Here is a 24426-nt window from a genome sequence, read left to right on the forward strand (position 1 = left end):
CCCAACACTGCACAAACCATCCACTACACATATACATACACACACAGCACAGACCTCGCCGCCACCGCCACCGGGCTAAAAGTCAACTGTCCCGCAGACTCACGACCTTCTAGACGGACCGTGTCTCGCGTGAGACCATATTCTCACACCTGCCCAGACTTTTGGATCTTGGGATCGGGCAAACACCGGCCTCGGTGCTGTGCACGGTCACAACCACCTCTAAAACTACCGCATCCGGGGCACACCTGGTCAACATCTTTGCTCGGCGCGTGCCGCCCACAGAATGCGGAGACGCGCCGACAGCCCTTTGGGCCCTGTGACCCATGGTGAGTGTGACCGCCACCGTTCCTCGGCACGGAGTCATACTCGTTCCAGGCGCGGACGCTAACATTCAGATCACCAACCAACAAAGCGAATGCGACGCGGATCTGGAGGCGGATCCCAGTCTCCGCCCCGATCGGCAAACTCGTACCGCGGTGCTGAGGATACTTCACCCAGAGTAATCCGCACGGCGTCGCCTCAACGCCCAACCCTCCCTCCCCTCCACCCTCTCCCCCACATGCAAACCGGCCCGTCGAATAGCGAGCAGCGTCGGGATGCCCCGTTCCAGAGCTTTGGACAAGCTGGCCGAGCAACTGCTCAGTCCCAGCCCCCACACTACGGACATCATCCAAGCCAAAGCTGGCACGGACACCGGTCAAGGCACTCGATCGACACGCCACATATCAACCTCAAGAGCCCGTCGCCGCCGGCGGTGACGAGCCCCGAACGACAACGTCTAGCGGCTGAGGCGCGCTCCACTAGCGCGCAGCCTGCCAACCCGACGAGCACGACAACAGACGTCGTTTTCAGTCGCGACGTGACGAACCGCCAGCCTAGATCCATGATGGCGTGCATGCGCTGTCGCCGGCAAAAGTACGGGCCGCCTTGAAATGAGCTGACCACAGAATGAAGTGCGACGGGCCCGGAAAGGAGCCTTGCCGCGGATGCAGGCAGGCGGGCGTAACGTGCGTCTTTGAGAGCCGCACACGACCAAAGTCGATCTCGACCATGCCGAGTCGTGCGTCACCGTTCTTTGGAGGCTCGATGCCTGCTGGACGGGGTGGAACGCCTGGCGGCGGCCCCGGGTTCTATCCTCCCTCAGCTCAGCCCGCGGCACCGATCACCTCTCGCCCGACAATGGTGCCAGACTACGTCATGCTACCCCCGCACCCCGGCGGTCCAGGCCGCGAACCACCGATGGCTCCACCCCAGCCGCACCCGAATTATCCCCCGCCACTGCGGCAGCACACTCCGCCTGGCGCTGGAGGACCTGGAGGCCCGCCTCCACCGCAGTACTACACTGGTCCACCACCCGGAGCGCCGGGATACGGTGTGCCGCCACCGGGACCCGGTCCTCCACCGGTCGTGGTCGCTCAGCATCCTGTGGATCCGCGCACGGACTCACGTTTACGTGGGCTCGAGACGGCGTTCCGCAGCGTCTCGACGTTGCCTGCGGCCGTTGCTGCCCTTCAACAGACGCTCAACTCCCTGTTGCGGACGCAGGATGCGCTGGCCTCTAAGCTGGCGGGCGGAGGGGCGCCCGCTGTGGCGCCGTCGCGAGCCATCACCGAGGTTCCCGACCATGTGTGGGAGAGCTACCGCGTCGGCGCGTGGCCCTTGACACCCTGGCTGCCCGGCATCAGCCCGCTCCCGGGCTTACCGGCGCACGTACTGCAATGTCTCGGCCGGCGGGCGGCGGCGGAGCGCACCGAGTCCAGCCGGCGTGAGGGCGATGCGGCGGCTGACGCGGTTGCGTCTGAGATCAGCCGCCTTCTCGGTGCCCGAATGCAGTGGACGCGTGACGAGGTCCTTAGCCTCGGCGTGTACGCGACGTGGACAGCGGATAGCGCGCTTGGCTGCCTGGCCGTCGGGCTGGCGCGCGACTTGCAGCTCGACAGGCCGCACACGCTCAGACGGAGCCACGACGAGTGGCGTGAGTGGATTTACGTCGTCCTTACAGACCACATGGTCCACCTCCCCAACTTTGACGTGCCGATGATGCACGATCCTCTTGCGCCGACCTGGCGCGAACTCGTCGCAGACAGCCGTCCCTCGGACCCAAGCACACTGGACAGAGACTCGAAGCTACTCGCCTGGCTCGAGTTCTCTGAGCTCCTGATCGAGGTGCAGGCCGCACAGAGGAGCAACGATCCGCCCTCCCCGAAGCGGGAGAGCACGGAGCGCGGAGAACCCGTGCAAGACGACGAGCAGCGACAGCGCGCACGCGACATTTGGCGCCGCTTCGCACCCCGCTGGGACGCGTGGGCTGGCTCTGCTGGGGCGCGCCACGACCCCGTCCTCTCCCTCCACCTCAACTATGCGATCCTATACACGGCCTCGCCGGTGTGGGCCGCCTCGGAGCCGGTCTGGGCCGCAGTTGCCCAGAGCCACGAGGGGTACGCGCAGCTCGAGCGGGCGCGCGACGCAGCCATCGCCGTCCTCCAGACCCTCGGGTCACCCGAGATCGGCCGCACCATCGCGTACTCTTACACCGTCCTGCGGCCCATGTTCGGCCTCGCGATCGCCCACCTCGTCGCCCTCGTCACCAAACTCTCTCACACGCCCATCATCTCCCTCCCACACGTACAGGGCCAACTGCGCGCTGTGCTCGACATGCTCGCCGACGCTGCACCCCTCGACGGCGCAGCCATCTCACCCGCCTCACCCGCAGAGGACGGACCCGCCCTCCCCTCATCCCTGCTGCGCGATATGGTTGAGACAGGGCAGGTTGCCGCGATTGGTAAGCGGGACATTGTGGGCGCAGAGCCGGGCCGCGACCTATGGCGCAGGATCTTGGGATAAGTATTACGGACGTCACGACCTCGGGGTATAGATCCGGTATCGTTGATACGATCGCCATGTCATTCTTGGTGTTTTTGTTCTGTTTTTGTTCTGGCTCCTTGCTCCTTGCTCCCTGCTCCGTCCTTGTTCAGTATCGCTGTAGTGCACTGAAACCGCGGCTTGTACTTCCAGGTTCCCTGAAAGATGAATCGCATCTGCTATCATGATTACTACTCATAACGTAACGCCACCCCTTCCGATCTTCGTCTCATCGTCTCATTGACAACCTCGAGACGACAGGGGTCGGAAGGGGGGCCGGATGGCAGGGACGCCCATAACGGCAGGAGAGGGGTCCGGTGCCTCTTACGGTTGCGGCTCAGTTGGGTGCTGGTGACAGCTGACTTGTGATCCCAGCTACCACAGCTGGCGGAACCTACAGTCAGGAGGCTGGACGCAATTTCGGTACAATCTCAACGGCAGAAGACCAAGTACTGTGCTGTACTGTACATCCAGTACCAAGTATTTCAGAAGCAATCGAAACGCTGGCGGCGATCGCTACCCAACGTACGGTGGCAAAACGTTTAGCCATGTCCCGCATCCACACTGCGCACAGGAACCTAATGCATCGTGCTACGCCAAGTATCGGTACACCCCAATGTCGCTCGTACGTTCCAGGTACTCGCGCTGCTGTCAGCTCTATCAGGCATGCGAAGCTCACGTCAATCAGCCCCTCAATTCGCTTCTTGATCAAGCCCGTGCTGGGCTGGAAGCGGGTGCTGAGTTGCTGTGCGACCTCTGTTACCAAGCCGTTGTGGCCCATCGTCTTTCGGCTCTTCATGATGCGCACGATGCACGCTTCCACTTGGTGCTTGCGCTCCTCGTCGACCATCTCCTGCGTCTCCTCGCGCTCCTTGGGCGTCTCGACTTTGCTTGCAATCTGCATGATCTTGATGCGCGCCAATGGACTCGTGAACCCGTCGTTGAATGCGAATGTGTCGTTCGGACCCACATCTCGACTCTTCGGCGTCTTGGTCAACACTCGGAACTTGCCGCACGCCAGCGACTGTAGTGTGCGTTGTAAATCCGAGTCCGCCAAGTCTGTCGCCGACTTGATTTCCTGCTGTCAGCTGGGTGGATGACGGCGACTAAGCTCACAGAGTACGACAACACATCGCCCTCCTTGGCCTCCTCGAATAGCAGGAGCACGACGAGCGCCTGGGTCGGCACGTTCAGGTCGTGCGGTCGCGCTTTGAAGCGCACTCTAACGTCCGCCGTCCCCAAGCTGGCCTGCCACGTGAGTCGGCGCCCCGAGTGCCTGCTGTCGTAATAGCGCTGGTATAACTGCGCACCTGCCGCCAGCGGCTCGCCAAACGTGCAAGTGCTCGCGGTCACAATCTGCTGCGGCCAATACGACGCCGTAAGCACCTTGACGCTCATGTCGAGTGGTGCCGCCCCGTGTCGCGCTTGGTATGTCAAGAAGCTCTTGGCGCTGTCCGCGCTTAGGCGCATGTCGTTGAACATGCCCTCAAGCTTCTGCACGAACTGGAAGCCCATTTCGATCTTGAGCTTGGCGACCATGCCGCGTTCCGCGTCGTCGCTCGCACTCCGCCCGGATAGGAGTCGCCGTGCCAAGTGGTTCTTATAGTACCGCTCAAACTTGTCCTTGTCGGACAGGTAGCGGAACAGGATGAGCGTCTTCTCGAGCGCATGGTCAATCTCCTCCTCGCTCTTGACCTTGGTGCCCTTCTTGAGGTGCTCGTCGATGAACAGGGAGAGGAACTCTGGCGAACGCTGGTTGGCGTTGATGAACGACTGGAACGCCTGCACGTCAGCCACATCCGTAGTGTCACTCACCTCGTTGATAGATGCCTGCACCTGCTTGTCACCACCAAACGCTTTGTCCAAGATGGCGTCAAATTTGTCCTTGAGGTCAAGAACGTCCTGTACCCAGCGCAACGCCTGTGCCAAGGCCGTAGCGCCCGCGTTCGGTGCCTTCGCCTTGCCTTTGCCCTTGACATCAGGCTTCTCCTCCTCGTCCTCAGGTGGTGGTGCAGCCGCTGCCAGAGCACTATCGTTGATCGATTTCCCGCGCACCTCGACACTGCCACGCAGCGCTAACCGCATCGCGTCCTTGCCGGCGTCACCGGGTACACGGAGGAAGAGGGTGTATAATCGTCGCAGGTCGTCAATTCGATCGCCGTCGAGCATCGCCACGAGGCCCGTCCCGGGCATGCGCATGATCGCCTGAAGATGTGGTGTGAGGAGCTCGTCGACGAGTAACATCTGCAGCGGCTGGCTCGTGTTGGACCAGAGGTAGTGGGCCGTGCGATCGCTCTCTTCTGACAGTCGCCGTTCCACGTTGCGGAGGTACGCCGACGAGTCAGCCTTGACCAGTTGCGCGACGGCTTCTTGTCGGTAGAACTGCGAAGAGCGACGCAGGAACTCAGGCTCAAAGTCGGTTGCATACACTGGCCGCCCGCCTAGGCGCTCGGGGTTCTCTAGGCGGATAAGGAAGTCGACACAGTCGGCAACCGTTGAGCGCTGGATGGTGAGGCCATCGCGCTCTAGCTGGACTTGCCCGAGCAGCGTACCGATGAGGTGATTGTGGATCGGATGTGTGGAGGAGCGGACGATGTGGGAAAGGAACAGCTGCAGGCCGGCGTCATAAACTGCTGGTAGCCCCTGCTGCTGTGTGTATGCCTTGTCCTGGCGCCGTCAGCGGCACAACGACTCACACTCACCATGTATTTCAAGATGTCCTTGAGCTTGCGCATGCTGCCCGTATGGTCGTCCCAGACGCCCTTGACGGCACGCAAGAAGCGGTCGCCCTCCACTGCACGTTCGACTGCTGCAGCCCCTCCACCAGGCGCAGAGGCCTGCGTCGCGCTCGTGCGGGGGAAGGCGGGAACGATGCGCTCTTCAGCCAACTTGTCCAGGTGTTCCGAAACGATCCCCTTCACGCCGTTGTAGAGCTGATCGCCGTCTGCGCGTCAGTCATCAGCAGATGCGATAGGTACGAACGCTTGTACAACACCATGTTGTAGGCGTAGCGGTAGTGCTCCTCGAACGAGAGTTTGGAGGCATTGTGATTCTGAATCTCGCGGATAGCGTGTGAGAGCTTGTTCCATATCTCCTTGATGCTCGTGTCTGGGCCCAGCTGTGGTCAGCCTCGCCGGGAAGGTTGGCGAACCTTTGGTGGGGGCCGCTGTAGAGGTCAGCTAGGGCGCGGAGGGAGCTTACGATCTTGGGTTTGGGCCGCCGCCCCGAGCCCATTGACATTGCGTGAGTCGGCAGGTTGACGAGTGTGTTGATGGTAATGAAAGTGACAGCGTAGGAGGGATGGACAAACACCAGACACGCACCATCCCATCATCGTTAGGTGGCGGCAGCGGCGAATAACAGATTAGGGACATACTCTAATAACCACGTGGCAGCCCCATTAGTCGGTGATGGCCAGCCAGCAAAGAGCCATCCAACGGGCCGACTTTTTCCAAACCTGACGCTCAACATCACACCAATGGCCACCTCGGCCAACGCCCTGTACGTCCTCCGGCTCGTGCTGGGCGGGGTGCGGCGGCGAGCTTTTGTGCCAGCACGTACCCGCACATTCTCCGACTCCAGCTCAATGCCCGGCCACGCCCAGCCGCAGTCCTTCCTCGAGGCCGACGATGGAGAGTACGCCGCGGCCGACGAGTTCCTGCCTGATCGCGTGGCGACTGAGGCCGCTCCTGTCCCATGGCCAACAGTGTTCGAGCACGGTGCACGGCGTCCCCGCCAAGCCCAGCCTTGCGACATTGTTGCGCGTCTCGTGGCGAGCGAGAAGTTCGGTTCCGCGCGTAAGGTCGTCGACGAACTCACGGCCCTTCACACCCCCGTGCAGCACCGCAAGATCTATCTCAAGCCCGCACTCGCCTGTCTTGAACCGACTGATGAGGGGCGTAGAGGATTTTTGTTCTGGATGGAGTTGTACCCCGCGCGAGGAGCGACGCCAAATCACTCGGTCCTCCGTAAAGAATGGGCCCCTATCGTGCACCGCGTCTTGGCCGAGAACATCGACAACCCGGCGTTCCTCATTGAGTTTTTCGAGCTTTCCGGACGGAAGGGACTGCTCAACGTCGTGCTTCCCATCTTCGTTGCACCGCTTGCCTCCGTTCTCCCACCTCACCAGAGCGAGGAGGCGGTCTCGCGCGCAATCGCGGCCTACCGGGCCACTTGTCGCCCAAAGTCAGACTCAAAGGTCGGCCGCAACCTCGCCTCCCTCACCGACATCCAGACAGAGCTCTGGTGGAACAAGTACATCCGCGCCCTCGCCATCGTCGAACATCACGAACCAGCGGCCGCGCTCCTCCATTCGCCGCCGTCAGGCGTGCGCTTCCAATCTTGGGCGCGTGCGATGGTCCTCGGCGAGGACATGAGCAAGCAGCAGCGGGCGGACGCTGCTAGGTCCCAAGGATCTCAGGGTGGGCCTAGACGCGATGGAGATCTGTGGCAGCTCATCGATAACCCGGCACCAGGCCGAGAGAACCGCGAACTAGCAAAGCATCTCGAACGCGTTCTTGACCGGACACAGAACGACCTCCCGCACGTCGGGACGTTGGCGGACACGCAGCGCCTGCTCCTCCGGCTACGGCCTGAGCTGCTGGGAGCCCTCGAGCGTTGGTTCACTGAGCCATCCAGGGACAGCCTTGTGGAGGACGATGGTACCAGCATCCGTCACCAGTGGTGGGCACACGCTGAAGTGCTACGCCACGCGCGGGATGGTGACCACGTCGAGGCTGTGCGCACCTTCCGCCGCCACTTCTTGTGGGTCGGCCTCCCACCTACCAACGTGGGTACCGGAGAGATCGAAAAGAGGCCGCGCCGTCTCCCAAACAAAAGAATTGTTTGCTCTATCCTGCCCTCTATCTTGGCGCTCCTCAGCCCAGCCGAACGCGCGACCTATCGTAAGGCCTTCTATGCGTCGTTCCGCTCCCTCGCTCCAACCCTCTGGCCCAACCAGTTCACACACCTCGCCTTTGTGCGCATCGAAGCGTATACCGGCGGACCGACCGCCGCTACGGAGGCGATGCAGAACATTGTGGAGGCCGGACTGAACCCCGGCTTGCCGGCATGGACTGCTCTCCTCCTCAGCATGATGGGCCGGGGAGACACTGAGGCCGCCCTGCATTTGCTGAACTCGATGGAGCGCCGCGCCCCACTCACCGAGACGCGCCGCATGCCGCCTCCCACGGGGCGAACGTATGCGGGCCTCGTGCGTGTCGCGGCCAAGCACGGACACATAAGTGTCGCGGCTGCCCTTCTTCGCCGGTACCAAAAGCATGGGGAATCTGGCGGAGAGCTGGGGAGTCTCGAGGCTTTCTTTGGGAACGTGAAACGCCGCAGTCGGACCCCCGAAGAGCTTGCTGAGGAGAAGCGCAGTCAGGCCGCCGTCTTGCGTGAGCTGGACCGGTTGGATGGCGACGACCTCAAGTCACGTATCCAGGTTCTGTTTGAGCGGAAGCGAGGTCACGGCAACAAGGCGAACGAGGTAGAGCAGCAGGGTGAGTATACGAGCAGCGAGGGCGTCAAGCAGAACGTGATGGAGGAGAAGGTAGCGGAACATGCGGTCTTGGTTGAGCACAGGGAGGAGAAGAAGAGTAGTGCATACGCATAGCCATCCATACACCACTGCATTGATATTGCCAGGTTGTCACTTTGTTCTCACGTACCTCCTTCCATTTCATCCAAACCCCGACACTGGCGCACTGGCCTCCCTCTACTCCATATATTCCGTGCTGAATGGTGCATGCTATGTCTACTACTGCGGAACCTGCTCCTGCCCGAGCCCCTCAAGGTCCTTGAGGATGCTGTCGAGCGCCTCCTGGCGGATGGACTCTTGGCGCTGCTGCCGCGCGTTGAGGGGGTACCCGTACTTTAGCTCCTTGGGAGGCAAGCCGTACTCTGGCACAGGCTCGCCGTGGGCCTGCTGGTACGCCTCGGCGATGTACTCGGCCTCGTCTTCGGACCACTGCGAGCGGACAAGCGAAGCCGCGACAACATCCTTGTCCGACAGCTTGTGCTCTTCGAGATACTGGCGGAGGGTGAAGTTGTCCCGGGTGACGGGGTGGAGGACGTTGCCCTGCTTGATGACCAGGAAGACGTAGCGATGCTTGCCGGTACCCTTGGGCGGGGTGGGGGGCTCGTATGCGAGCAGCTCGGTACCAGGTGCAGTCATGAGGTCGGTCGCGCCAGAGATGACGGAGAGCGAAAGGTCGGTCTTGGCGTAGTGCACCCGCTGCTTGTACGTCTGGTTCTCATGGTCGGGAGAGTCGGGGTCGACCACGAGCAGCGTGTACTTTCCCTCGGGGTTAGGGTGGGTCGCGCTGGGCGTGGAGGGGTGCCCGAAGAGCTGGACGTGCACGCGAGGCGCCTCCTTCAGGCTCGATGGGGGAATGATCTTGCCGGCCTCGACGGCCTCGCCTGCGCCAGCCCAGACGGTCATGTCGGCAGTCGGGAGGATGTCGGGGAGGATATCCGGAACGACGCCGAGCTGGAACAGGCGCTGCATAAGCAGGTCGAGTCCGCCGTTACGACGCCACGCGCGCTCTGCCAGCTCGCGCATCACTGCCCGGTCCATGCTCCCGACGCCTGCGGTCGACGCAAACAGCCGCCGGGTTGCCGGGTCGTTGATCTCAGCATTCACCTCGAGTGCACGTATCCGCTCCGCCTGCTCTGGGCTGGGGCGGTCTCCCGCCTCGGTCTGCGCCTTCTCCAGCTGTGCGCGTACGCGGGCTGCGTCCGCCGCAATGTACTCGAGCGCGAGGTCGTACGCGGGCTCCTGACCGCGAGGGAGGGCGGGGTCGAACGCGACAGTCGACTCGGCACGCACAAAGGCTCTGAGAGGCCGGGAGGGGCCGGCGAAGCGGGATGCCCGGGCGAGGATCCTTGATGCCATGGTGTAAATGGAGAGTGCCGAAGTCGTCGAGCTCGGCGTGATCTCGTTGTCGGTTGATCGGCGGAGGAAAACGCCCAACTTTTGGGAGTGGAAGGGGAGTGGAAGCGGGAGTATCTCCACGTGTCTCTTACATAAGAGGATAAGATGACTGGCTGTATTACTCGCGACTGATGCCATGTACTAACTGTTGACAGTTTATCAACAATCTCTCTTCTACTTTACAAATCACATCGCTCATCACTTAATACCCTACACTTGCCACCACTTCTGAACACTTCCATCACTTATACCACACGCCGCCACCCCGCGGACCGTCATGCACAGCCCCCGCGACGGCGACCAGGCACCTCCCCCCGCACTGAACCTGAAGCGCCCCCCACCCTCCCCGTCTACATCCTCTTCACCCAAACGCGCCGCTTCCGAGGACCCTCTGGCGCTCGTAGCCGATCACCCTCCTCCTTCCGCCCTGCCGTCGAGTCCTCTAGGAATGGACATTGACGAGGCTGAGAGCACGGGGTGGGTCGCCCGCACCGGCCAGGTATCGCTCGCAGATGAGCGTTGTCGAGATGTCCAGGGAGCCGTGATGGGTGAGCGTGTGCATGTGTGTGTCGCTGACGGCAGCGTCGGGATCGCCGCCATTCACTCCAGGATCGACGTACTACCTCATCACGAAGAGCTTTTTCCAGGCACTCACCACGTACGCGTGCTCAGGCGAGGGCTCGACCCCACAGCCCGATTTTGACAAGCTTGCACAGGGTGATCCTGTCGAGCTATGGGCTCCGGGACGTGATGGCAAGGCCACGCTCCAGGCGTTCTGGAAGGTCCGCGATGGTCTCGAGGAGGACATTGACTTCATGTTCACCGGGGCGGATGGCTGGGATGCTCTCACAGCCCTGACGGGAAAGAGCGAGCCCGCGTTCCCGCGCATCTGCATGCCCGGCGGTACCATTGAGGTCTCTCCCAACATCTACTGCCTTCATGTGGTCACCACCACCCCATCAATTCCAGTTCCTCCAGCCACCCCGCCAGGCCCTATCCTTTTCACGCTGCCCCGCTCGAGCACGGTCGTGCAGCTCCGGGAGTTCCTGCGGACCGTGCTCGCCAACCGCGTGAGCGCCACAGCGCCCATCCGCGTCTTCTCTCTCGAATCCGCCGAGAGCCCTGCGGGCCTCAAGGTTATGGCAAAGGACCTCGCGGGGTTCAACGCCAAACTTCTGAACGGCAACACCGACACCATTGAGACCTTGGGCTTTGCGAACAATGACTCGCTCGTTGTTGAGATTGGCAGCCCGAAATTCGAGGTGGACGTCGACTTGGCCACGCAGAAGGCCATCAACATCGGTGGACCGGCTCCTCTCTTCGCCAAGCCCGCGTTCTATTCCGGGACATCCACTGTCGGCGAGTCGTCATCCAGCTCAAACCAGTTTCTGTCGCTCGCCAACGCCAAGCACCCGATGATGATGACCCGCTCCCAGGTCCGAGGAAAGAGCGCTGGCAAGGGTCTCGTGGGTTTGAGCAATCTCGGCAACACATGTTTCCTCGCGTCGGCAACTCAATGCCTCAGCAACACACACGTCCTTGTCGACTATTTCCTGAGTGAGACATCTCGGTGACTTTGCGCTGACTTTAGCCGATGTGTTCAAAGAAGAGCTCAACCCGGACAACCCCCTTGGAATGCACGGCCAGGTCGCCGAGGCGTTCGGTGATACCGTCCAGAATCTCTGGGAGTCGCCATCCTTCTCGTCGTATGCACCCAGGAGGTTGAAGGGGACATGCTCGCGTTTCGCACCCCAGTTCGCCGGGTACGGCCAGCACGACACTCAAGAATTCCTCGCCTTCCTCCTGGACGGGTTGCACGAGGACCTGAACCGCATTAAGAAGAAGCCCTACATCGAGAAGCCGGATTGGAAGGCGGGGGGCGGCGACCGCGAGCTCGCCGAGCTTGGAAGAGAATGCTGGGACGGGTACAAGCAGCGGAACGATTCGGTCATAGTCGACCTATTCCAGGGCCAGCTCCAGAGCACGCTCGTGTGCCCCGACTGCCACCAGGAGAGCATAACCATGGACCCGTTCATGTACCTCACCGTCCCGCTGCCCATCTCACAAACTCGCACCGTCAAGGTCATCTACTTCCCGCGCGACACCGAGAAACCGCCGCTCAGCGTCCACATGCTCCTCCCTGCCAACGCATCCTTCTCCACGCTCAAGGAGAAGCTCGGCAGGTTGACAGGGACACCATCATCGAACATTGTCGGCTTCGACCTGTGGAAGAACGGTATCTACCAGTGGTGGATGGATATTGACGCGACGACAACAATGACGGACAACGACGTCGGTGTCTTCCACGAGGTCGGCGCGCCGGTGACGGCCACGGGCAAGGGCGTTGGTACACTCCCCACCGACGAGTCTGTGACCGTACCAGTGTTCACCTTTACACTTGACGATGGTGCTCGCTCGTCGTACCAGCGTACACAAATGCCGGAGAATGGCTGTCTGGAGCCGTTTTTTATCACCCTGTCCAAATCCGAGACGACCGACCCTAGCGCAGTGCGCGAAGCGATCATGCGCGGCTACTCGCGCTTGGCGCGGCCCGAGAAGAGCGCCGACTTGTGGGTCCTCTCGAATGACCCACGCGCCAAGGTGATCGTGGACGACGACGAGAGCGTGTCGGATCTTCGCGTCGATTCGTCACCGGCCTCCTCTCAGGGGGCGACACTTGCCCCGCCCCTGGACATCCCCTTCACGGGCAGCCAGGCGTCCCTCGAAAGCCAATCGGGGCGCCTCGTCACACGCGGTGACATGTTCAAGGTCTTTGTGGCCGACGCCTCGTCGTCGGAGAGCCATTCAACGAGTTTCTTCACCAAGAAGGACCCAGCGGTCAACGCTCTGTATCGTCCAGGTGGACCGTCCAAGGCGTCGGGGTCTTGGTCGGGACTGGAGAAGCGGGCGCGTGCCAAGCGGCCGTTCTACAAACGCGTCTCGTCCGGCATATTCGGGAGTGCCGCCAACTCGGAGGACGAGTCTGAGGACTCAGGCTCGTCCGCGTGCGTGCGCAAGGGTGAGGCCATCTTTGTGCAGTGGAAGCAGGACAACTTCAACGAGTTCTTCGAGCGTGACAGGGAGGGTCTCGGTAAGCAACTCGAGGACCTCATCGACCCCGAGATTGCCAAGGACAAGGAGAAGAAGAAGGCTGGGCTCGCGATCACCCTCGACGACTGCCTCGACGAGTTCTCCAAGCAAGAGACGCTGGGCCAGAACGACGAGTGGTACTGTCCCGTGTGCAAGAAGCACGTGCAGGCGACGAAGAAGCTTGACATATACAAGGCGCCCGACATCCTCGTCATCTGCCTGAAACGCTTCGGGTCAGCCCGCAATCTTCGAGACAAGCTCGACCACCTGGTGCACTACCCGCTCGAGGGACTGAATCTCGACGAGCGAATCGGCGAGAGGCGTATCACGCAGAGCCTGAGGCTGACGGATGAAGAGGCCAAGCATTACGGCATCGAGCACAGCACCGAGCCTTTCATCTACGACCTGTATGCCGTTGACAACCACTTTGGCGGCCTCGGTGGCGGGCACTACACCGCGTTCTGCCGCAACAAGATCGACGAACAGTGGTACAACTACGACGACAGCCGCGTGTCCAAGGCTAGCACCGACGCCGTCAAGAACAACAGAGCTGCCTACCTCCTCTTCTATAAGCGGCGGACGGCGCGGCGGATTGGCGGCATCTCGAGAATTAAGGCTGAGGAGGCGAGCCGTGCTGCGACGCCCATGGGGTCGATGCCCGGCAGCCCGAACATCGGGCCGAGCGTACCCGCAAGCGCGATGGCGAGTACCATGCCATCAGGGCCTGGGAGCCCGAACGAGACCTCACCGATAGTGAGCGACGACGGCTCGAGTGACTCTGAGGACGAGATTGCGCTGAGCGGCCGGCGGATCGGGCACACGCTCCCGACAATGCCGTACAACACAGCGCAGTCGATCGGGTTCGGGAACACGGCTTGGTCGCGCCAGACAGACGTGCAGCACCACTTTGGTCAGGCGGGCCTGATGACGCCTGAGGCGTCCGAGAGCGGAGACAGAGACGAGTTCATCGAGGTCGCTGTACCGGCCCCAAGCACGTCAGGCGAGAGTGGGCTGGACGGCGGCTACGCCGTCGTGCCATCGCAGACGAGCGAGAGCGACGCCGAGATGGTCTCGATGCCGCGCTCCCCACAAAGCTCGGAATGATGCAATGAATTGGCTATGGTAATGCATGTAATGGCAGACAACAATGCTAGTATGTCATCTATTAATTATGGGCGTGCCACCTCCTCACCGGGGTTGGACTCTGGGGTCCCAGCGGAGACGACGTCCTTCTTAGGAAGCTCGACGACGATTCCTGCGTCGAGGATACTCTTGACGGCCTCGACCTTGGGCCCAGAGTTTGTTCTGGTGTCAGCTGCACTGAGCTCGAATTTGCTTACGCCAAGTAATCGTCGAGGAAGGCGCGGAGGACAGGCCCGGCAACACGCTCCATCTTCTCCACGCCGTCGAGGTCGTCGGCACGCGACGGGCCCAACGAGACCATGAACACGGGCTTGCCCTGTTCTCGCGCCGCCTTGATGAGGCGGAAGGCCGAGTAGGTGGCAAGTGTAGTCCCCAGCACGAGGAGAGAGGACGCGGCCTCGACGAGCTCGAAGCTGGGGTTAGTGCTAGTGACAACTAGTGACAACTGCACGTACGAATCATCGCGCACCGGGGGCGGCAGCGTCTCGCCGAAGAAGATGACATTGGGCTTGACCTGGTGTCAGCTGGACAGGATATTTTAGTCTCACAATGGACTTGTCTATCCCTTCAGCGACGCAGACCTCGCACTCGGGCACATTGAAGTTGTTGTAGTCCGCACCGGGAAGCTCGACGTCACCGTCGGGGTTGGTGCGAGGCATGCTGGTGTGAGCTTTATCTGGACGTTAAAGTTCACTTTCCTGTGTCCGCGGCCCACGCAGCCTCAGAGGCCCAAATGGGGTTACCGCCAGCGAGCTGGTCCTGCCAGTTGTCGCGGGACTGCTGGTGCCCGTGTAGAAGGCAGTGGACGCGGGCTAGTGTGCCGTGCAGCTCGAGGATGGGGTTTACTGCGCTCCTGATAGTGGTTGGAGGCGGGGTGCTAACGTGGGGATCGGACATGGACGAGCCTATGCGCAGACGCGGCCGTAGAGTTGCTGATGGCTCCACGTTGTGTCGCCGCATCGCGTCGTGTACCATACGCAGGGCTTTGCTGTGTAGGTTATCGACATTTTGTGTGATCAGACCTGGCGCAAGGCCGAGAGCCTGTAGCGCCGCGATGTAGATGTGTGTTGGGTTAGGCTTGGCATCTCGGACGGGCGGGTACTGTTGTGTAGGAGGTGGAGGGAGGAGAGCGGCGAGAGACGGCGTGGTGAGAGATAGTGTCAGCTGGTTGAACGATGTTACGGAGCTGGACTCACGCCCAGGAAGGAGCGACCCCAGTCTTCATGTCAGTACATCGACGTCAGAATGACCCACATCGTTTCCTGTTGTCAGTTAGCTCCATGAGGTCAAAAAGTAGCTCACCTGAACAGCTCGCCGCGCGGCGAGTCCTCGACGAGTTCAGAGTAGAAGATGGGCCTGAGTCAGCTCGTTTGTGGAGATTTGCAGTTCCGATTCAATTAATTGAATGCGCCGCGATTCAACTAGTTGAGCTCCTCTCCGTTCTACTCCCCCACCTTGGCTCCCAACTGCCCACCACCCACAACACTCACGAGTAATTCGGGTTCAAATACCGCCCCTCCTCGCCGCGATACGCCCTAATCCCACTGTCGACGCTCACCCCAGCTCCCGTGATTGCGAGTGTCCGGCCCTTGCCCTTTGCGAGGAAGGATGCGAGGTGTTCACCCGCCGCGGAAATGGAAAGGAGGTCGAGGGCGGTTGGGGGGCGCGGTGGGCGGACAGGGATCGAGGGGATCGAGAGGCGGACCATTTTGGGAGGGATTTTGGGAAGGAGGGGGCAAGAGAGGAGGCGGGATGGAGGAGATGGAGATGGAAATGGAAGGAAGAAGGTAGTAGCGATTTGTGAGCTGTTGGCAACTTTCTGGTGGTGGAGGTGCCGCTGGTGGTGCGGGATGGATGTAGGTTGGCCACGTGTGCCGATCGCCGACATAAACACAGTCAAACCTTGAACTCATTTCGGGAAGCGCAGATGGTTAATGCAGGGGGGTACGACGCCTCCAGAGCCTGATCAGCTCATATACTCATGTCGCGCTCATCTACTCATGTTCAACATGGACATGGCAGGGTCAGTGGTATGCAATGTCCACCTTACGCGTTTACGCCGATTATTTGCATTGAGCACAGGCAGAGACAGCTCCGCCAGAGTCCCTACACAAGAAACGCGCATGTACACTACTGCTACTCCTACGTCTATACATTGAATTCGTTGTCTGTGTGTTTCCGGGTGCGTGCATCGTTGTTGCAGTGTTGTGTGATGGCTCGATAATGTACACTTGAGGTCGATCTTGGATGATGGTGGCACTTATGTGTGCGTGACATGATAGGTGCATTGTGGTGGTCTAGGCGTCGCCCATGATCACATCGCCCTCGCCATCGAGCCCGGCCGGCGGGGTTGTTGTAGATGACGGGAGGGGCATTGGCGAGCCCGTGAGGATCGAGTTTAGCCAGCCCTGGGGCCCGGGGTTGAGAGCAGGCCCACCGTTCCAGGAGCGCTGGATGACGGGGTGGGCCATGATCTGGTGAATGTTCGGTCGCTGGTCAGGGTCCGAGTTGAGGAGGGTGAAGATGAAGTCGGCCAGCTGGGGGCTGAACATGGACAGGTTGAGGAAACCAAAGTTGTCGTTGCGGAGGGCGGTCCAGCTCTCCCCACCCGACGGGAGATAAATGTTCATGGCCGTCTCGAGGAGGATGAGACCGAAGCTGGGTTGTTAGCTCTAATCAAAAGAGTTAGCTTACCTGTAGATATCCGCTGGCTTGACGAACTTGCCCTTGAGCATTTCGGGAGGCATGTACGTATGGTCGCCCTCGCGGTGGAGCTTCTCTTGCCTGACTTCGCCTATGGAGCCTCCAAGCTGGGAGCCTGCCACAATCTCGGCGGGAGAGATACGCGGCCAGCGCGTGGCAAAGCCAAAGTCGGCAATCTTGAGGCAGCGGTCGGCCGAGACGAGGATGTTGGCGGGCTTGAGATCAAAATGGACGACCCCGTTGTCGTGCATGTGGCGGATGCCGTCGCCGATATCGCGTGCAATCTTCCAGATGTAGCTCTCGTGAAGGTGCTCGTTTTGCTGGCCAAAGATCTCGAGGAACGCGGCAAGAGATCCCGCGCACTCCTCGGTTTGGATGTACAACTGTCTGTTCTGCTCCCAGGCGTCGACAAACTTGAGGACGTGGTCGTTAAGGTTCTTGGACAGGTGGCGGAGAATGTCGACTTCCTCAAGGTGTCGGAGACTGTCGTCAGTCGAGGAAAATATTGGATCAACTCACCGGTCCTTGACACCATCAAATACGCCACGGGTAATCTTGACTGCAAAAGTACCCGAGCCATCACGCGCCTCGGCCTTGAGGACGGTTGAGAAGGCACCTCGTCCGATCTGTCCATGTGGGATGAATCGGGAGTCAAAGATGTCCTGCTCTTCCTCTGGCAGCTCAATGGGCCCAAGTGGCATGGACTGTCTATGTGCGCGTCTCCGCTCGGCCTTGGTCAACTGCTTGTCCGCAACCGGGAGTGAGAGACGTGGAACTGCGACACTGCTAAGGGCGTTGAGCGAGCGCGAGAGGTTGGTAGGGCGGCCAGGGCTTGGCGTGGGGGTCTTGAGGCTTGAGGCGGCAGCTAAGACGGTTGCCGAGCCGCCGCCCTTGGTCGGCGTAATCTCGTCCTCACTGATCTCCGTTGTTGACGAGCTATTCGTGCGTAGGAGGCTCATGCTGCCGGCACCGGTGCCTAGGCGCTTGCTCGAGCCGAGGTTCATGGTCGGGCTGGAGGAATCGTCCATGAGGCTGTCGGGAGACGACGTCGTGGTGACGGTTAAGTGCGGGACGTCGGCGCTGAGCTTGCGCATTGAAGGGAGAGTCTTGCGAGTCGACTGCGGGTGAAGGGCCAGCTTCGGGGCAAAGACATGACCAGAGTCCAAGCCCGAACCCAGAGATGGCTGCGAAACGGACATGGCGATGCGACCGGAGGAGCGCGGGTGTGAGTGGCCAAAAGCGTGTCGCTTCACGGGCGTGTTGGGCATAATGGGCTTCTCGTCCGTGTGGAACGCAAAGCTCGACACACGGTCGACAACAAAGTCATACTTGCTGGCCAGTGAGTCGCTCGGCACGTCGATGCCCAGTCCTGTTGGGCGGTGACCAAGTGATCGTGCTCTCTTGACGCTGGGACCTGGAATCGTGCCGAGGCGGAGTACTGACGGCGGGCAGATTGAGCGGTCACCTTCGTTGGAGCTGGTCGAGTCGCGGCCCTTGAACCTCTGCTTGATGCCTACGGCCGCGTCAAAGATCTCGGGGTTGGGCTTGACGTTGTCAAAATTGTGTTTGCTCGTCTCGAATACCGGCTCCTCGGCCATCGGTGGAGTCAGGCCGTTGCTCGCGATGGATGAGAGAGACGAGTTGGATCCAAGCTCTGATCGCCTTGGCTTGGGCGAGTGTAGCGGGAGCGCGAGGCCAGATTTTTGCCCAATGGAACGCGCAATGGACGTCTCGCGACGATGGGAGGTGCCACGGCCCGTGGTGTTTGGCATTGAGGATCGGGGCTTGCGGCCGAGGAGGTAGGCAGACTCAAACCCTTCGTTGCCGAGCTTGTCAGTCTGCATATCGCCGAGAGAGACTGCCTTCTTCTGAGAAGACAGGCTGTTGAGCTTCTGGGCCCGGACGCTTGTCGTCACGCGTGGGAGATTTGATCGGCGCAAGCTTCTTGGGTTGAGATCGCCCGACTGTGATGCGCGGATCGCCTGGAATAATGGAGGGGCTGGAACAGTCGTCACATGCTTGCCAAAAGTAGGCGACGATCCTCTGTCGATAAACAGCGACTTGGAAGGCTGGATGCGGTCCATATTGGGGGAGAACAAGTCGTCGCCACTGCTGCTCTGGTCCTTGGGGGGGCCGGCAACTGAGGAAAGAGAGCGAGAGGCGGCGAGCGAGCGCATGCAACCTGGGACACCGCGTATGGGGCTGTCGGGTGGGTCTGGCATCCGCATCTTGCGCGAAGACATGAAACCTGGTGTGGGAGAATCGCCGAGGGAAGGTGAAGACGAGTTGTCGCTGCCACTATGCCGATTTGGCGTCTGCTCGTGCAGTGGCAAGCGAGGAGATAGGTCAAAGCCGTGGTGGCGAGGGGATGGGGAGGGGGAGAGCTTGTGTTTGCCCTTGATGGCCGAGTGCGGGGAGCGGAAGCTAGTGGGTGGGCGGTGAGTGAGAAAGGGGCTGTCGTCCGTTGGCGTGCCAACTGCAGCCAGCGCCGGAGTGGGGAGGGGGTGTGATTGAGCCCACATCTGAGCGCGCATGGTTCGTCCTTGTCGCGAGCAAGAGGCTGTAGAGGTTGCCGAGTTGACGTGCTGGGCCATGTCACACAGTCGCCTTTGTTTACGAGGTGTGGGAGCCGCGCGGAACCGGAGGCGACGTCGTGTTGGGAGAGGGTGTGTTGACAATTTGGATGAAGCTGAAGGCCTGTCAAGTCGACGTGCGCTGAGTCAACGAGTGGATGGGTGGATGGGGAAGGGATGAAGAGACCGAGTGGCGATGGAAGAGGTCTGTGGTTGAGGGTGAATGGATGGAAGCAGCTGTCAAGAACGCGAGCAGTCGTGTTTGGGCGTCGCGTGGTTGGTGCAGTCGGTGGTATTCGGGGACAGGAATGTTTGTGATCAAGGGGGAAGGATGTTTAGTGATGGTTGATGCAGTGATGGGATGTCTCTCTGCAAGATTGAGGTGGATGGATGGATGTTTAATGGAGAGGTTGAATCAAGTTGTTTGAGAAAGAAACAATCCAAGGACGAGTGGACAATAACTAGGATGGGGTGTTAGTGAGAGAGAGAGAGAGACACGGGTGAGTCAAGGGGGGGATTGAGGAGGGAAGAAAGGGCTCAAACCTATCGTTTCCCCCTTGATTTCTCAACCTTCCCTCCATCCCTCTCTTAAGCTCCTATTCAACCCCTGTTTTGTCCTACCCAAATTGCCTAAAACCGCGACTGCTTTGTACATTACGTAATAACAAATCCCACCAAAGTCACACACGTGCAAGGCACCAAAATTGACTTGTCCCATCAGTTGAAATAAATCATTCTCGACTCGGTACCCTCGTCTCTCCGCGCTCTCCGACCTCTCCGAGGCTGCCGGAAAACAAAGATCAACGCATGCGTAAGCGCAAACCTTGTCCCCGCATCCCGCAGCATCCAGGTAGTAAAAAAAGCGGGGCCATTGTCTGAGGTGTTGGCATGTTGGTGGCGAAATGAAATCATTCTCCGCCACCCTGTGGTTGTGAAACGGCGACATGGGGGATGCAGATCACACCCTACATGTACTAGCTCATTTCTAACATTGTCATTTGGACTTGGGCCCTGGTAAGTGTCATACGTGTCATGCTAACCTGTTCACACTCTCATCGACCGTCTTTGAGTTTTGTAAGTTATTCTTACCCCACTCCAGCGTGCATCAGTGTCATTCCAACTAGACGCCTAGCGGTTTCTGGAGACTGGCAGATCTGCAAGCGGAGTGTCGTCACTCGGTGTCTTGTTCAGTTGATGCACTCCAAGTAGATCTAGCACCTTCAGGCAGACCTGCAGACCTTTGCGAATTGTGTAGCGGGGCAAAATGTCCACATGACTGCCATCAGACGCGGCGTCGCCGGGCGGATCATCAGCCCACTCTCATCTCAAGACAACAAGCTCACATGACCTGACCAAATTGCTAGGAAGATGGTCCCCGAATCAGCACCCACGCCGCCTCAGCAGACATGACGATGTGGCGCACAGACGGGTCCGTCCCCGATCCCCGCTGCCCTGCGGACCTGCGGTGCGTACCGTCCGTTTGATGAAGATGAGGTCTCGGCTCATGGGGGTCGTGGGGACGTGGGCACAGGAATGCAGGCATGCTATTGTTTTTTTCCCGACGAGCGCGTGGGAAGAAGGTCTGTGCACATGGATGGTGGACGCTTGACATCGCGCCATCACTACTAGTTGCAGATACGATCAGTGACTGACAGTGACCATCAGCGGCGAAAGAAGTAGATGAAAGAAGTCAAGCGCGTTCCCACAATCGCGGAGCATCAGCAGTCGGGGAGCGTTACGGGTGATGTAACGGAGGTTCGTGACTGCACTTACCATCCAATGCAGCCTACATGAGCATGGACATGAGCATGGGTCACGCAGCTACGCAGGGCCGATAGGATGAGTCATGTGATTGTAAGGCCGCAGGGGTAAAAGGGGAAGTGTCGTGATGATGATGAGGGAATGTGGGAGAAGAGCATGGGATCCTGCAGGAGGAGAGTCGTACAACTGAGCCCCGCATTGACACGAGGCGGGGGCAAGATGGTGGAGACCGTTGTCCTGTGAGAACTTAACAATTCAGTCAATTGAATTACAGCTGCAGTGGCGCACCGCAACGTAACAAGCGCAGAATACAGAGGTATGTGACAAACAGCGGGCTACGGTGGAGCTCAGGAAATATTGCCCAGTTGTGAGGTTGAGATAAGCAAAGGATAAGTGGAGGACAAGTGGCTGTGCGTGCTGTATATCTTGAGAGAGCACTTGGCCTGCAACGTACAAGCTCGCACGCCAGTCTAGATCGAGGCGGGGACTAGCCGTGCGCGTGTCGGACAGGTTGTCGTCGGTGGGGTACACTGATTCCAGACAGGTTGAGTTCAGATCAAGAGGCAACTGAGCGGCTACTCTTCCCATTACGACTTATCTGCGAGCTGAGTCTACATGTGCGAGTATGAGCTGTACGCGCGGACCATTGAGGTCGTAGAGGATAGCCGTGCGGAAGGGTGTGACAGGCGGAGCCATCACTGAGGTAAGAAGCCGACCCAAGACATGAATACTGGATACCGAGATACGAGACTTGTCTGTAGAGATGGCCATCCTGAGATCTTGAGAGATTACGCGATTCATGTTACAATACTGCATCTACATTAAAGGCTACGGGAGGGGTTTGAATGGTGAGAAGCATATTGAGGGCTCAGTCTGGAGCCGGTCAAATTCAGTCACGTGGTTCGGCGAGTTTCGGGTGGGACGCCGCCCTACAGAAGCTTCCACCCAGAACATCTTCTAGTCGTTGTTCGAGTTGTTGAGCTGTTGTCAACTCGGTTTCTGACCTCCTGGACTCACAATACGCAGAATGTAGAGGAATAGATTCAAGAAATCGAGATAGAGGGACAGCGACGCTGGCCCGTTAGCGCAGAAAACGTCTCTGAACTCACCGAGAATCGCCTCGTCAACACTCAGACGCTTCATGATGTTTTGGGTGTCGTAGAGGACAAAGCCGGAGAAGACGAGGACACCAATACACGCAATGACGAGGTCGGTCGTCTTGCCAAAGGGGATGAAGATGCCGACGAGGCCCGCGGTGATAAGACCCATGAGGCCGCCGAAGAGGAATGGGCCAAAGCTGCTAAAGTCGAGCTTGGTCTGGAACGTGAAGAGCGTGAAGCCGACGAACACACCCGTGGTAATAATCAGAGCCTGCATAACCTGGTGTCAGTTCGTCTTGTTGGTTTACCCACAATCTTGGCGTCGTAGAACGAGCATGTCGTGCCGATCATGATGCTCTCGAAGAACGTAAACGCCGTGAGGACGAGCATGTTGGCCGGGTAGTTGTGGCGCTTCCAGTACACGCCGAAGAGGCTGATGAACGAGCAGATAACCGAGACGATGATGATCCACGGGTTGTTCTGGACATACGCCCCGGGACCAGGGAGCATGAGAACCCCGCTGACGGCAGCGGTGAGACCGAGCTGGCAGAGCAGGATGGCGTAGACTTTGCGGATGAACGCGCGGCGGATCGCCTCGTCGCAGTCGGCGACGACGACACCGATCTTGAAGTCGTCAGGAATGTCGTCCTCGGCCGGCTGGTCCATCCACGCGTTGCGGCTGCTTCCGGCCTGTGCAGCGAGAGTTGCGGCGGCAAAGTCGTCGGGACCGAGGCCTGCCATGCCCTTCTGCTGGGGCGCCGAGGACTGGCCAAGGAGCGGCGTGGACGAGCTAGCGTCTTCGCCGCCGTTGGTTGAGCCGTACTTTGGTGGCGAAGTCATTATGGCTGTGAGAGTGATGGAGAGAGTGCTAGATGCCCTTGTTCGGTGGCAAAGTCTGGAACTCCGAAGCTACGTCACTGCTACAGAAGAAGAGTACCAAGTGCCACATCTTATAACGCCACGGAAATTGCCACGTTGTTAAATATCCGTTTATCCATTTCATAACCGGATCCTCCAGTGGCAAAGCGAGGCGGTGAAGGGATCGGCGAGTGGAGTTTATCCCGTCAACCAGCGATGGCGACAACGCCAAGCTAAGAGTCTTCACATCATTCTCTTATCGCATACACAGCTCCGTATCCACCATGAACGCCTCGACGACGAGTATGGACATCGACAGTCCGTGGATGTTCGCAAACTCGGTCAAGTACTCCACTCCGGCTCACTCCACTCCTGCTCTGGCGCTTGCGCGCGCAGGTGGTCCAGAGGGCACCACATATCTCTATCAGCTCGACGACGCCCCGGCGGCCGCCCCGGGGTATTATTCAACGTCGGCTACCGGGGCAAAGCGGTGGGTTTGAGGCGGGCGGGGGGACGGACGGCACCTACCTCCCGCCAACAACTGTTGCCACCTACCCGACACCCCCCTCGAGTCTGTCGGGAAGCTACCGCGTACCCGCGCGGCCCCCACCTGAACAGCTGTATCCCCTTACACCGTCGTCGGTTGCTTCCAACCTGGTATCCAACCTCTATCGCCCTAACGCGTGCTCGTTGACGCGTTCCGCGTCTGGCGCGTCCGCGAAATCAACCGCGTCCTCCACTTCCTCGACATCCTCAGACGATGCGGCGCGCTGTGGTCCAGTCCTACCCCTCATCCACGGCGTGTTTCCAGCAACGGCATCCTCCGTATCCGCGGCATCGCACATGCTGGAGATCGTTACACCCCCCACCCACGTGCTGCACGGCTTCATCGCCGACGAGCCGACCCTCGGCCGCCTCGTGTTCGTCCACCTGCCACCGACGCACGCTAGCGCGCCGGCGCGCCCCGAAGTCCTCGCGCCGCACTTCTTCAACGTTCTCCACAGCGACGGGCCGACGTACTCAGCCGCACCGGCCCCTCCAACGGGTCCCGTCGCGCTCGATATCCGCGAGAGTCTCACTGCCCTCCTAGATCTAGCGGACGAGATCGAGGGTACGCAACTCGTCCTCATCCTCGACAAGGACGAGCGTGAGCCCGCCCCGCTCGCCGAACTCATGCACGCGCTCATGTACGTCGGCGGTACGCCTGTTCGCCCCGGCGCCCCCGTCGGCGAGTGGGAGTGGGACGCGCGCCGCTGGGCGCTCGTCTCTATCGAGCTGTAGGCACGGATCTCCTCCCTTCCTGTTCTCTTCCACAATTCACGCGCGCCAAGCCCGTAAGCCAAGCCCATTACCCCATAATCATCCGGCCAGAGCCGGTACATCTCCACTTGTACGACTGTTG

General features: G+C 60.0%; 9 protein-coding genes across 9 annotated transcripts; 4 read left to right on the forward strand and 5 right to left on the reverse strand.

Annotated features, from left to right (window-relative positions):
- Nucleotides 1–283: 283 nt before the first annotated feature.
- On the forward strand, nt 284–2844 carry CcaverHIS019_0411110 (uncharacterized protein; the record flags this gene model as incomplete). Its single annotated transcript, XM_060601021.1, has 3 exons — nt 284–326; nt 396–915; nt 948–2844. The coding sequence occupies 3 exons, from the start codon at nt 284–286 to the stop codon at nt 2842–2844; spliced, it is 2460 nt and encodes an 819-aa protein (XP_060457556.1).
- Nucleotides 2845–3453: 609 nt separating this feature from the next.
- CcaverHIS019_0411120 (uncharacterized protein) lies at nt 3454–6102 on the reverse strand (the record flags this gene model as incomplete). The annotated part of the gene is made up of 8 exons (XM_060601022.1): nt 3454–3507; nt 3542–3940; nt 3979–4644; nt 4678–5529; nt 5565–5806; nt 5845–5980; nt 6014–6028; nt 6064–6102. 8 exons carry the CDS (start codon nt 6100–6102, stop codon nt 3454–3456), a joined length of 2403 nt encoding a protein of 800 aa, XP_060457557.1.
- Nucleotides 6103–6340: 238 nt separating this feature from the next.
- On the forward strand, nt 6341–8476 carry CcaverHIS019_0411130 (uncharacterized protein; the record flags this gene model as incomplete). Its single annotated transcript, XM_060601024.1, has 1 exon — nt 6341–8476. One exon carries the CDS (start codon nt 6341–6343, stop codon nt 8474–8476), a length of 2136 nt encoding a protein of 711 aa, XP_060457558.1.
- Nucleotides 8477–8620: 144 nt separating this feature from the next.
- On the reverse strand, nt 8621–9757 carry MRPL35 (uncharacterized protein; the record flags this gene model as incomplete). The annotated part of the gene is made up of 1 exon (XM_060601025.1): nt 8621–9757. The coding sequence occupies one exon, from the start codon at nt 9755–9757 to the stop codon at nt 8621–8623; it is 1137 nt and encodes a 378-aa protein (XP_060457559.1).
- Nucleotides 9758–10073: 316 nt separating this feature from the next.
- CcaverHIS019_0411150 (uncharacterized protein) lies at nt 10074–13990 on the forward strand (the record flags this gene model as incomplete). The annotated part of the gene is made up of 3 exons (XM_060601026.1): nt 10074–10344; nt 10379–11353; nt 11388–13990. The coding sequence occupies 3 exons, from the start codon at nt 10074–10076 to the stop codon at nt 13988–13990; spliced, it is 3849 nt and encodes a 1282-aa protein (XP_060457560.1).
- Nucleotides 13991–14055: 65 nt separating this feature from the next.
- On the reverse strand, nt 14056–15737 carry CcaverHIS019_0411160 (uncharacterized protein; the record flags this gene model as incomplete). Its single annotated transcript, XM_060601027.1, has 9 exons — nt 14056–14191; nt 14227–14442; nt 14485–14543; nt 14578–14689; nt 14724–15130; nt 15226–15248; nt 15284–15291; nt 15332–15385; nt 15520–15737. The coding sequence occupies 9 exons, from the start codon at nt 15735–15737 to the stop codon at nt 14056–14058; spliced, it is 1233 nt and encodes a 410-aa protein (XP_060457561.1).
- A 589-nt stretch (nt 15738–16326) lies between these two features.
- Nucleotides 16327–19266, reverse strand: SWE1 (uncharacterized protein; the record flags this gene model as incomplete). Its single annotated transcript, XM_060601028.1, has 3 exons — nt 16327–16687; nt 16724–17215; nt 17252–19266. 3 exons carry the CDS (start codon nt 19264–19266, stop codon nt 16327–16329), a joined length of 2868 nt encoding a protein of 955 aa, XP_060457562.1.
- Nucleotides 19267–22023: 2757 nt separating this feature from the next.
- Nucleotides 22024–23006, reverse strand: CcaverHIS019_0411180 (uncharacterized protein; the record flags this gene model as incomplete). Its single annotated transcript, XM_060601029.1, has 4 exons — nt 22024–22047; nt 22084–22139; nt 22176–22446; nt 22479–23006. The coding sequence occupies 4 exons, from the start codon at nt 23004–23006 to the stop codon at nt 22024–22026; spliced, it is 879 nt and encodes a 292-aa protein (XP_060457563.1).
- Nucleotides 23007–23308: 302 nt separating this feature from the next.
- Nucleotides 23309–24305, forward strand: CcaverHIS019_0411190 (uncharacterized protein; the record flags this gene model as incomplete). Its single annotated transcript, XM_060601030.1, has 2 exons — nt 23309–23481; nt 23513–24305. The coding sequence occupies 2 exons, from the start codon at nt 23309–23311 to the stop codon at nt 24303–24305; spliced, it is 966 nt and encodes a 321-aa protein (XP_060457564.1).
- Between the last annotated feature and the right edge of the window lie 121 nt (nt 24306–24426).

The sequence above is a fragment of the Cutaneotrichosporon cavernicola genome (assembly GCF_030864355.1).
Source record: "Cutaneotrichosporon cavernicola HIS019 DNA, chromosome: 4".
Taxonomy (NCBI): Eukaryota; Fungi; Basidiomycota; class Tremellomycetes; order Trichosporonales; family Trichosporonaceae; genus Cutaneotrichosporon; species Cutaneotrichosporon cavernicola.